The 14,041-nt window shown below is 35.4% G+C and overlaps 1 protein-coding gene across 21 annotated transcripts in view; it reads left to right on the top strand.

Annotated features, from left to right (window-relative positions):
- Positions 1 to 14,041, top strand: part of scrib (scribble) — a 696,032-nt gene that overhangs the window by 437,229 nt on the left and 244,762 nt on the right. For 20 of the 21 annotated variants that reach the window (XM_067760306.1, XM_067760307.1, XM_067760302.1 and 17 more), the window contains one exon: positions 2,619 to 2,906. The exons of the other annotated variant lie outside the window; for it this stretch is intronic. In XM_067760306.1, the coding sequence (XP_067616407.1) occupies positions 2,619 to 2,906 (288 nt within the window). The remainder of the gene's footprint in view (positions 1 to 2,618; positions 2,907 to 14,041) is intronic. 21 annotated transcript variants of the gene reach the window in all.

Raw genomic sequence — 14,041 nt, forward strand, 5'->3', positions numbered from 1 at the left:
TTGGCCTTAAAAAATAAAAGTCCGGATTTAACTTTTATTTCCGGACTTTTATTTTTAAAAGTCCGAGTTTAACTAGTTCTATCGGACCCAAAAAATAAAAATCCCAAAATAATTTTTATCTTGATCCAAATATATTTAAAGTCCAAAATTAATAGTTTTGCAAGGACTTACATATATTATAAAAGGAATAACAGTTTCAGTCCCTGAAAAAGGGAAAATGGCAGTGGCACAAATGACTCTTACCTTCCTTATAAACCCGGATTTTAATAACCTATCAAACTTTATATTATAAAATAAATGTAAGGCGCGATAACCTCCGAAGAGATCTAAGGCCGAGCTTCTCCTCCAATTTGCGTCGTGCTCCTCTTGATTTCCCCTATAAATTGGCCGGACGGGACCGAACGGCAAGGCAGATGAGTTTTCACTGAGAGCTTTTCATGGCAGAAATACATTCGGAGCGCTTGCCAGACACTGCCGAGAGGCGACCCCGCTTAGAAAAATTGTCTTCTAATTGAAAAACCTTATTTCTAAAATTTTGATGTTGCTTTGCCCGGGGTGTGAACCCAGGGCATACGGTGTGGTAGGCGGAGCACGCTACAATCACAACACGGTGGCCGCCAAACTTTATATTGGAACATCATATTTGTAAAGTTGAGAAAGAGCTACTACAATACACACATACATATACAACATTAGGAAGTTTTATTGGTTGGCTTGCGACCACGCAAATCGTAATGTTTATCACTAATATATATCAAATATCTTAAACAATTTAATAATAAAAATTGAATGTAAATGTTTGGAATACAGCTCCGGTGTTTTAAGTTTTATGCTAAGTGAGGTAAGCAATTTAATCTGTGCAAATTATGATATTCACATTGCATTGGCCCACGCGGATTTGGATTTTTTTTCCAATACACGGTTAACAATTTTTGATGATATTTTCTAAAAATATTTACGCCATTAATACGGATATATGTATATTATACACATATTGTTAAAAATATTTATTTACTACATTGTGTGCTAATCTACGGTAAATATACAAGTAATTTAATTTTCATTTAACCACAATATTGTGTTTGTGTTTCGTATTTTGCATGAATACATAGATAAATGTGAATTGGATGAGTTTATAAGTAAAAATATATTGCATAAATACATATTTTTCATGCAGAGCCCCGTGTAAACTCCTGCATCCAATTGTATACATAGAAATATATATTAATTCCTTTACATAATTATGTATATGCTTTGCATTCTTATTTATTTATTTTTGTATCGTTGGCCGGAAATGCTTAATTTTTAGGTTTTTGATAGTTATTGCTGTTAATAGAGTTTCTAATTATTATTACACAGTCTGTAATAGACGTCGATGCCATCATCAAGTTAATTTTATAATCAGACCAATTCTAAATATTCTCGCGGAATTTTGTTCTCGCGGATTTTTTTATTCCCGCGGAAAAATTCCTCCAATTCTGTTCTCCTAGGGAGAACAATAATTGTGGAATAGGAATTTCGAATTTTCGAAGTCAGCTGTTTTGTCAATTGAAATTTCGTTGCACATTTCTTATTTTGTTTAAAAAATTGAAAAGTTTAATTATTGTTTGCAAATTTGTTGGAAATTAAGAAATAAAATATAAACATTGCACAGTATTTATTGCATTTCATGTGGTATTCACTGAAATGAGTAATGAATTGGTGCCACAGCAACATCAACAGCGGAACATAAAAAGAAGACCGGCGGGATAACACAAATCCATCGGAGTTGCCTGCATTCATTCTGCAAAGCAATTTTCTGGCGGCCAAGTCGAGTTGAGTTCCCTTTTCGCCATATGCCAAAATCTATTGAAGCCTTATTAAAAAATCCTTGCGCAATTTCTGGATGGCTGCATCAAATTTGTATACCAAGAGCTCTACCGTTGCTTATGATATACTTTTCGACTTAAAATAAAGAATATTGTGGTTGTAGTTGTTGTTGTATTAACAGTGAGAATATTGTGGTAGAATATAAATACATCTTTTAGCACAAATTTGTACAAATAAGTGTTCTTCCTTAAAATAACCAATTTCCTTTAACTATTTTGATGCATTCCCTTTAATTTAACAAGTGAAAAAACTCCTATGAAATGGCAGAGAAAATCCCTCTCCCTCACATCCATAATACCTACTTTTCTCCCATAACCGGTTTCCGCTTTTTCGAACATTGTTCAGAATAGGAGGAAAGGGAGAAGTGAAAAAACTCACAAGGAATTTTTATTTAGAATACGAGGAATGGGAGAAGGGAGAAAACTCGCACGGAATTTTCGTTTAGAATTGGGCTGTATATAAATATGTAAATGTGTATAGGCATCTTAATTATTTTATCATCCGGTTGAAAATTTGCTTAAATAAATCGGTACTAAAAACTAAGTAGTTTAAGTAGAATTTATAACCTGAAAACCTAAACCAGAATTATTTTCTTTTTTCTTTCTTTTAATTTAATACCAAAAAACCAAATTTGAAACTATTTAACCAAAATGCAAACCAATCAATCAATTCAACAAATTGAAAAAAAAAATGTTTTTTTTTTAATAAAAATGCATTTGATGCGGGGAACCACTTTGCGACCATTGTAGGTGCCGCCGATCCGCCCTCTGACAAGTGAAGATTTTCAAGCGATGATACCGGCGCATTTCTTAAGCGGTGGCAGTCAACATCAAGTGAATGTAGCGTGTGGCAACGAGGTGGGTGTTGGACCCTCAGTCACTGTTACGGTGAATAAAGCTGTCCCAGATTTGCCAATGTTCCCGGCAGCGCCCACAGAGTTGGGTCGCATTACCGAAACGATTACAAAATCCACATTTACGGAAACGGTAATGACACGAGTCACCGATAACCATTTAGCGGAACCACTGATCAGTGAGGTGATTATAAAAAAATAGCAAAAAGTACAAAAAAAAAAATTAAGCAAACACAAAATACTTTTCACATATCAGCACTAAACGTACAACAAAAACGATTTACAACTGAAGTACAAAAGTACAACAAAACAGAACAAAATAAAAAAGCAAGTCCATTTTGAAGTCACCACAATCGCTAAATGCTTAAAACTTTTATCGTATTTTTTAATTGTTTGATTGCACTTTTCCATTCATCCTACCTTTATTTCATTCTATAAGTATGTGGATTTCCAAATTATTTATATAATTTAGTTTTGTATATAATATTATTTATTAAAATGGGAAATTTCGATATTGGATGCTCTTTAACTGGATTTTGATGCACACACCATAAAATCACTTAGAATAACCAAGATTCATTCACAAATTGTTTCAATGGTTTTTGGTTTAGTATTTAATTCAGCAGCAAGTGCGTTTAACTACGTTTCTATAAATATATTTAGTACAACTAAAAATGTAGAATAAAAATTGGTACTAAAATAAAATAAAACTAAAGTTTCTCCAGTGTACCACATTTGCGGTGCTGTCGTTCCATAATAAAAGAGTAAGTTTCCTTTTCAGCGAATAAAAAATAGCAAAACTGGGCTTTTCGAGAAAAATGAAGAAATATTCAATGCGTATTTTTTCTTTCGTCAATCATCCAATGTTCATGAAAAAGTATGGAAAACATACTACACTATGTAATAAAAAACACAAAAATTAATTAACCATGATTCCGTCCCATGATAATATATATATAGTGACGGGCAGAAGTCTACAAGGTTTACTTCGGAATCTTTTCGGAACTATTACGTTGTTGTGTTATACATACCATCTGCTGAAATGAAAAAAGACTCACTTAAGTAGTTTATTTTGTTTTGTTGAGTTTCAGACATCACCTATGTATGTAAGTAGCTTTACGTTATTGTAGAATAATTTGGTCTTAGTAAATGTAGCCAACACATATTTTCAGCAGAAATAGGGTAATAAGTTCTGATATGAGAAGTTCTACAATACAATGCCGAGATTGGGGTTTTTTGAATAAATTCTTCTTATCGGCAGTGTGAACCGATAGTCGACAATTGTGAGATATCAAAACGATTAATAACACTTGATCACAAATTCCAACTTTTTTTGTGCACCAGAGACGCCATTATGAAATTCCTATGTAAAATCACCCCCTGATTCTGAAAATCAAGGTTATTTTTAATTCTATGGTAACTTTTTTGAGATATTTACGAATAACCGCTTTTTCAAAAAAAAAAATAAAATTGGGTCCACTTAATCATATATATCTCAAGAACGAATTTTGAGCAATTTGTACTTTGGGAGGAAGGATCTCGACGACTTTTTATTTTTTTGCAGATTTTTTTTCTCTCTAAGCTCTGTTTTATTACAAAAAAAAAAAGCTTTCATTCAACAAAATCGAAAAATTTCGAAAAATCGAAAAATTGCGATATGTCATTACCAAAGAGGGATAAAGCGATGAAACTTGGTAGGTACGTTGAACTTATGACGCAGAATAGAAAATAAGTAAAATTTTGGACAATGGGCGTGGCACCGCCCACTTTTAAAAGAAGGTAATTTAGAAGTTTTGCAAGCTGTAATTTGGCAGTTGTTGGAGATATCATGATGAAACTTGGCAGGAACGTTACTCCTATTACTATATGTATGCTTAACAAAAATTAGCAAAATCGGAGAACGACCACTTAAAAAAAAAATTTTTTTTAAAGTGAAATTTTTACAAAAAATTTAATATCTTTACAGTATATAAGTAAATTATGTCAACATTCAACTCCATTAATGATATGGTGCAACAAAATACAAAAATAAAAGAAAATTTAAAAATGGGCGTGGCTCCGCCCTTTTTCATTTGATTTGTCTAGGATACATTTAATGCCATAAGTCGAACAAAAATTTACCAGTCCTTGTGAAATTTGGTACCGGCTTAGATTCTAGGACGATAACTGTTTTCTGTGAATAAGGGCGAAATCGGTTGAAGCCATGCCCAGTTTTTATACACAGTCGACCGTCTGTCCTTCCGCTCGGCCATTAACACGATAACTTGAGCAAAAATCGATGTATCTTTACTAAACTCAGTTCACATAATTATCTGAACTCACTTTCTATTGGCTTAACAAATGGCCGAAATCTGACTATGACCACGCCCACTTTTTCGATATCGAAATACGAAAAATGGAAAAAGTGCCATAATTCTATACCAAATACGAAAAAAGGGTTGAAACATGGTTTTTGGATTGGTTTATTGACGCAAAATATAACTTTAGAAAACAACTTTGTAAAATAGGTGTGACACCTACCATATTAAGTAAAAGAAAATGAAAAAGTTCTGCGGGGCGAAATCAAAAGCCCTTGGAATCATGGCAGGAATACTGTTCGTGGTATTACATATATAAATAAATTAGCGGTACCCGACAGATGATGTTCTGGGTCACCCTGGTCCACATTTTGGTCGATATCTCGAAAACGCCTTCACATATACAACTACCACCACTCCCTTTTAAAATTCTTATTAATACCTTTAATTTGACACCCATATTGTACAAACACATTATAGAGCCACCCCTGGTCCACCTTTATGGCGATATATCGAAAAGGCGTCCACCTATAGAACTAAGGCCCACTCCCTTTTAAAATACTCATTAACACCTTTTATTTGGTACCCATATCGTACAAACTAATTCTAGAGTCACCCCTGGTCCACCTTTATGGCAATATCTCGAAAAGGCGTCCACCCATAGAACTAAGGCCCACTCCCTTTTAAAATACTCATTAACACCTTTTATTTGGTACCCATATCGTACAAACTAATTCTAGAGTCACCCCTGGTCCACCTTTATAACGATATCCCGAAAAGCCGTTCACCTATAGAACTAAGGCCCACTCCCTTTTAAAATACTCATTAACACCTTTGATTTGATACCCATATCGTACAAACAAATTCTAGAGTCACCCCTGGTCCACCTTTATGGCAATATCTCGAAAAGGCGTCAACCCATAGAACTAAGGCCCACTCCCTTTTAAAATACTCATTAACACCTTTTATTTGGTACCCATATCGTAAAAAAATTCTAAAGTCACCCCTGGTCCACCTTTATGGCGATATCTCGAAAAGGCGTCCACCTATAGAACTAAGGCCCACCCACTTTTAAAATACTCATTAACACCTTTCATTTGATACCCATATCGTACAAACTAATTCTAGAGTCACCCCTGGTCCACCTTTATGGCAATATCTCGAAAAGGCGTCCACCCATAGAACTAAGGCCCACTCCCTTTTAAAATACTCATTAACACCTTTTATTTGGTACCCATATCGTACAAACTAATTCTAGAGTCACCCCTGGTCCACCTTTATAACGATATCGCGAAAAGCCGTTCACCTATAGAACTAAGGCCCACTCCCTTTTAAAATACTCATTAACACCTTTCGTTTGATACCCTTATTGTACAAACGCATGGTCCACCTTTATAACGATATCCCGAAAATGCCTCCACCTATAGAACTAAGGCCCACTCCCTTTTAAAATACTTATTAACACCTTTCATTTGATACCCATATCGTACAAATAAATTCCAGAGTCACCCCTGGTCCACCTTATGGCGATATTTCGAAAAGGCGTCCACCTATAGAACTAAGCCCCACTCCCTTTTAAAATACTCATTAACACCTTTCATTTGATACCCATATCGTACAAACAAATTCTAGAATCAGCCCTGGTCCACCTTTATGGCGATATCTCGAAAAGGTGTTCACCTATAAAACTATGGCCCACTCCCTCTTAAAATACTCTTTAATACCTTTCATTTGATACGCATGTCATACAAACACATTCCAGGGTTACCCGAGGTTCATTTTCCTACATGGTGATTTTCCCTTATTTTGTCTCCATAGCTCTCAACTGAGTATGTAATGTTCGGTTACACCCGAACTTAGCCTTCCTTACTTGTTAATTTTCACTTACTTATTTTAATTATTGCAAATAGGAGTTTCCATTGTTACGGTCCCGACGTTCTTGCTCAAAACCTCTATAATCTTAAACAAAACTATCAAAGTAATGATAACATTATTATACGCAAAAAAAATTATTAGTACCATTAAAATCAGTGGACTTGGTATAGTTGAATCTGTACAATTTCCCGCTTCATAAAAAGAAGTTCAGATTTAAGTATAGTGCCTTCAGTATCAAAAAAAATGTGAGCTGTACGTACTTTCAAAGATCTTGAGATTTGTTTAAATTAGGAAAAAAGTATGACAAACTCATCGTAACATCACTTGATGTTTGTACAAGCAGGGCAACATTTTGAAAAGTTTTTGCATCTACGATTATGAACTTTTAAATAATCTTGTTATCAACTTCGAGCCGGTCTTCCAACTTTTTCACAATAAAGAAAATTAAATTATAATGGAAGAGCCTTATGTGAATGTATGTACGCTGAAAGGAATGGTGCTAGTAAAATCAACAAATCGGTTCTGTTGTTCTTGACTTAACGGAGATTCGGTGAAATTGATCAATTATGTTTAATTCGACCGAGTTCTTTGTCAAGCGAACAGTTTTAGTTTAGTCATTTCAACAGAAGAGAAATTGTCGCTCTTAAGTTAACAAAATTCTGTAAAATTGACAGATTCCTAATCAATCAAACTGATTTTTCTGTTAACACAGCTGATCTCACTGGTCATTTCAACAGCGATCAACAGTCAATACATGAGCAAATTTCAAAGATAATTTTACGCTCACTGCGCTCTCTACTTTGTACTTACGACGATGGTGCCACTTGTTAAAAAAAACCAAAATAAGAAAACCACCAAATCGAAAAAACACACAAAATGGGAAAACAACAAAAAACTAGTTTTTCAAGTTATCAATACAAATCGAAAAACCCTTTTTTGAATTTACTGTGCAAAAAATTATGAGATACCGGGACACCTATTTATAGGGTACAATTTTGCAACTTCTCCTCCAAGCGAAATGCAAAATTGCGCCCTCTTGTTGCAAAAGTTTTGTTTGAACGAACAGGATTTTTCCAAAGTTAGTAACATTTTGTTCAAGTTTTACGAATTTTCACTCACGCGAGCGAATCTAATAGGATAATAAAAAACATCCTTTTTTAATGTTGATGTTTCCGACAACATAAAAGTTTGAGTTGTTTTGGAATCGTTTCAACTTAAAGTGCTACGAAAATTAAACTTGCTGAATTACGTGTAAAGTTACTCCAGTGGTGAATTACCTTCTAGCGATTTGATTGTTTACTTTTCTATAACTTACAAGTTCTCTATTTAAAATTTTATGCCAAACAGTTATACTACAAATTTTGTTCGAAACAATCAAGTGTGGCAACTACATAGGAGAGAAGAAATTGAGAATGAGCTGAGCTGCAACTGAAAGATTTGAGAATCAGTTTTATGACTACTATTTTCATTTCTATTTGCAAAGCGAAGTTCAAAACTATAAATTAAATAAATTGTAAAATATAAAATTTGGTTAAAGTTCGTTTAATAAAACCAAATAATAAAGTGTATAATGTTTAATGTGTGCCAGCATATTTGATGTACACCCAATTGAAGTTCGGTTAGTAAGTACGTACATATGTATGTATATCAGGCATCGGCATTTAGTGGCACAATTGTGCACACTCAATTCACACGTATTCTTATTCTCTTTAGTTTAGTAGTCACTGAGCATTTGGCGCAGCAACATCGATTGTGTCCGTCGCTCGCAATGTTGACGACTGTTATTAGCAAGCAACAAGCAAAGATCGTTTGTTAATTTTTTCAATGCGCGCAAGCGAAAAATATTTAATGTTGACCAACCCTTTTACGCAAATACAATGTATTTAATTGTATAAACCTTTTCCTTCCCATTGTGGGCATTAAAAATATAATAACAAACGATCTTGTCTTGTTGCTTACTAATAAGCGAATGAACTAAGCAAACCGATGCATCAAGTGATGTGCGCGATTATCGCGCTCTCACTAACACACCTGCATTTCCAATTTGCCGATGCGTGACGTATATGTAGCAAGCATGCGTACTTATTTATTCACATATTTATGTATGTATGTATATGGCAACATAGGTACTTTCGTACAAAGCTGTCGCAACAACTGTTTTTGTTCATTTGACTACTAAAACGGTCAATTACGAATCAACGATTTGTGCGCAGTTGATTCAACATCTGACAGAAATTTCGGTTGAATTGACCCGTATTTCGGTTGATTTTACCAGTCTTTTTCTTTCAGTGTAAACGTCTTTGGATCGTGCAAGATGCAATTTATTTTTTAGTTCCGATGGGTCTTATTTTATGTCGAAAAATATTCACAAAAAATCAGAAAAGAACCGCGAGCCTATGCAAAATCGGCGCCCGATCCATAGTTTATCTGCACAGAACCCTTTTACATAAGCATGGGTGCGTAAGCGCAATAAGATATGAAAAATAAAAGACCCTTAAAAATATGGTGGTTTGCACATACATAGCTCCTTCTAGAAGTACAATTTTTAGTATCAGCCTACGGACGACTGTTATTAAGTTCAAAACGTGACACTTGATACCTCTCCCCACATTTTTCGACGAGCTTTAACTGCTGACCAGGGTTGTTAAGTATAAGCATTCTATTTTTTTTTTTTTGTTTTTTTAAGTGCAAAATTCCATATAACTTAATATGGATAATATATCGCTTTTGTGGAATGGTGATAATTCGTTTTGAAATTCAAACTTAAATTGTATGAGGCGATTCTGTAAAGACGTGTGTGAATAACAGACACCCTGCTCTGTGTACACATGAGTTGAGTGCTGCCAGTGAGATTTGATCATGATCCAGAGCTGAAAAGCTCGTTGGAACCGCCCTTGTTGTAAGTTTTCCTACTTACGTAATTCCTTCTTAACAAATGTAAAAAGTTGAACCAACTTGTACGGCCAATGGAGCACAGGATACCTTCAATTTCTCCTATTCCAAGCTCCCCCAAAGAGCCAAGAAGTGCTTGTTTAGACATACTATGCATCGTCTGGCTAGATCCGGACATTTGTAGAGGAAATGTTCAACACTTTTTACCTCTTTGTCGTCGGTACGGCTTCCACAGAACTCATTCGTTGGGACTCCCATTTGTTCACCGTGTACTCCCATCAGACAGTGTCCCAATAATATCCCGATCAGTGGACATAAGGACAGACGATTGATCTTGATATGGAACCTAGCTCGGTTTTCATTTATGCGAGGCACCTCACAGGTGGGTTCTAGTGCACATATGATATTGGCTTTCTGGGTAAATGTGCACATGAGAGTGTTTGCACGTGGCGAGAGGAGGAGCGATGTGCTTTAACTGAATTACCTCAGTTGTTCACTGCATTTCCTAGCTGTTTCATCAGCAACACAATTCCAAGTACACCACCGTGACCCGGGACTCACGTCACCATTGTGGTGCACCGAAAGTCTTGTTCATTTAGCGACAGTCTGTATTCTATTGCAACCTTTGAGGAAGTGCGCCTGCCTTGAAAGCTTTTATCGCTGCTTAACTGCAAGAGTAAATTGCAGCGGACGTGAAATTCTTATATTCTAGCCGCTTGGTCAGGCAACGTCCTTTATGGCTGTTAGTGCTGCCTGAAATACGCTGCAGTTGCTCGGCAGCATAATACTTAAAAGACAGAAATATCTTTTGAGTAGATACCTCTGCCACATTGTCATTCAGTGAATTCTGGTGTGGATTCTGGGTATAGTTTGGACACATCGTGCCATTCGTGTTGCTGTGGGATTTTGAAGGGGAATTTGTTGTCTATAGGAAAGGTCGATGTAGCATAATCAAGATGAAAGTTTTCCGGGATGGTTCCCAGGATGGTATGCCCGAATCTAATGTCGCTCCAAAGTAGGACTGCATTCAGTCTTACTGCATTACAAATAGCCTGGAGCTTAACATGCAGGTCTATTGGATGAAGATTGAGCGTAACCTCTAGAGGCTTTGTGGGTGGGGTGGGTAGTGTCCCTGATATAAGCATTGCGGATAACCGCTGCACCCTATAAGATATAAGCCCCACAATTTTCCCACGGCTGATTTGGAGGCGTAGAGGACCTTGGTGACCATTCTGGATCTATCCTCAACATGTTGTTGTAATTCAATTTACGGTCTAAAATAACATAAAAAATAGTAAATAAATACAAGGTACGATAACCTCCGAAGAGATTTTAGGCCGCGATACTCTTCCAATTTGCGTCGTGCTCCTTTTAATTATACCTACAAATCGGCGAGACGAGACCTACATATTTACGCCGACTCTGAACGGTACCTGCAAGGCAGATGAGTTTTCACTGAGAAGCTTTTCATGAAGGAAATACTCTCTGGAGTGTTTGCTAAATCATTGCCGAGGGGCGATCCGCCATAAAAATTACGAGAATTTATTCGGTCTGTAGTAGATCTGCTAGAGTTTTAAGATGTTTTCTGATTGTGGTTACAGCGATGTCATTGGCGTTTGCGATCACTTGGCAACCGATTCTTTCCAACTTCAATAATATAATCAGGTGTTCACCATTAGGTTCCACAGTTCCACAGTAGAGGAGTCAGTCAACCTCCTTGGGGAGTGCCCCTGGACGCGTGCAGTATTATGGAGGATTCTAATAGACATAAGAGGTTAGTTCTTCTCGTTAGAAGTTGCCGACCCATGAACAAGTTTCATTTTTTTATGAATGGCCTTTAGCACACATTGGTAGCAGACCAATATAAATTTATTTGACAAATACATGCGTAGTGATATATTTGTGGGTGTGTTTTGTTACAGTGCAAATTTGCAATCAGTCAAGGCACCTTTTTTATACCTTTCATGAAAATGAAATGGTATATTAATTTCGTCACGAAACCGAAAATTGTAAGTCCTTAAAGGAAAATAGATAGACCCACCATTAAGTATACCGAAATAATCAGGTTGAAGAGCTGAGTTGTTTTAGCCATGTCCGTCTGTCCGTCTGTCCGTCTGTCCGTCTGTCTGTTTGTATGCAAACTAGTCCCTCAATTTTTGAGATATCTTGATAAAATTTGGTGAGCAGGTGTATTTGGGTGTCCGATTAGACATTTGTCGGAACCGACCGGATCGGACCACTATAGCATATATCCTCCATACAACCGATTTTTCAGAAAAAGAGGATTTTTGTAATATCTTACCCAATTTAACAGATTGAAGCTTCAAACTTCACCATATACTTTCGTATATTGAACATATTGTTGCCTGAAAAAATTTATGAGATCGGTCGTATATATAGTATATATCCCCCACAACCGATTGTTCAGATAAGGAACTTTTCGTAATTACTGCCCTATTTTAAGAGCTAGAGGCTTCAAATTTCAGCGAATGCTTACGTATATAGCATATATTGTTGTCTGAAAAAATCATAAAGATCGGTGGTATATATAGTATATATATGGTGGTATATATAGTATATATATATAGTATATATATATATATTTTCGCAAATTTTAGCCCCATTTTAACAGCTAGAAGCTTCAAATTTCACCGAATATTTACTTATATAGCATATATTGTTGTCTGAAAAAATCATAGAGATCGGTTGTATATATAGTATATATCTCATACAACCGATTGTTCAGATAAGAAACTTTTCGCAATTTCTACCCCATTTTAACAGCTATAAGCTTCAAATTTCACCGATTGCTTACGTATATAGCATATATTGTTGTCTGAAAAAATCATAGAGATCGGTTGTATATATAGTATATATCTCATACAACCGATTGTTCAGATAAGAAACTTCGCAATTTCTACCCCATTTTAACAGCTATAAGCTTCAAATTTCACTGATTGCTTACGTATATAGCATATATTGTTGTCTGAAAAAATCATAGAGATCGGTTCTATATATAGTATATATCTCATACAACCGATTGTTCAGATAAGAAACTTTTCGCAATTTCTACCCCATTTCAACAGCTAGAAGCTTCAAATTTCACCAACTGCTTACGTGTATAGCATATATTGATGTCTGAAAAAATCATTGAGATCGGTGATATACATAGTATATATCTCATACAACCGATTGTTCAGATAAGAAACTTTGCGCAATTTCTGCCCCGTTTTAACAGTTAGAAGCTTCAAATTTCACAAAATGCTTACGTATATAGCATATATTGTTGTCTGAAAAAATCATAGAGATCGGTCGTATATATATTATATACTTCATATAAACTGTCATTTTGACCCCTTTTTTACGGCTAGAATCTTCAAAATTCATCAAATTTCATCAAATAGTTACGTTTTCGTCATATATTTTTGAAATACGTGATTCGTAGTCATAGTTTTTACACGCAGACCACAAAAAACCTGAAACTTTGCATCCTCACACAAAGTACCTACCCGTTTTTATACCTTTCATGAAAATGAAATGGTATATTAATTTCGTCACGAAACCGAAAATTGTAAGTCCTTAAAGGAAAATAGATAGACCCACCATTAAGTATACCGAAATAATCAGGTTGAAGAGCTGAGTTGTTTTAGCCATGTCCGTCTGTCCGTCTGTCCGTCTGTCCGTCTGTCTGTTTGTATGCAAACTAGTCCCTCAATTTTTGAGATATCTTGATAAAATTTGGTGAGCAGGTGTATTTGGGTGTCCGATTAGACATTTGTCGGAACCGACCGGATCGGACCACTATAGCATATATCCTCCATACAACCGATTTTTCAGAAAAAGAGGATTTTTGTAATATCAAACTTCACCATATACTTTCGTATATTGAACATATTGTTGCCTGAAAAAATTTATGAGATCGGTCGTATATATAGTATATATCCCCCACAACCGATTGTTCAGATAAGGAATTTTTCGTAATTACTGCCCTATTTTAAGAGCTAGAGGCTTCAAATTTCAGCGAATGCTTACGTATATAGCATATATTGTTGTCTGAAAAAATCATAAAGATCGGTGGTATATATAGTATATATATGGTGGTATATATAGTATATATATATAGTATATATATATATATTTTCGCAAATTTTAGCCCCATTTTAACAGCTAGAAGCTTCAAATTTCACCGAATATTTACTTATATAGCATATATTGTTGTCTGAAAAAATCATAGAGATCGGTTGTATATATAGTA

Source organism: Eurosta solidaginis, chromosome 1 (assembly GCF_040869045.1).
Source record: "Eurosta solidaginis isolate ZX-2024a chromosome 1, ASM4086904v1, whole genome shotgun sequence".
Lineage (NCBI taxonomy): Eukaryota > Metazoa > Arthropoda > Insecta > Diptera > Tephritidae > Eurosta > Eurosta solidaginis.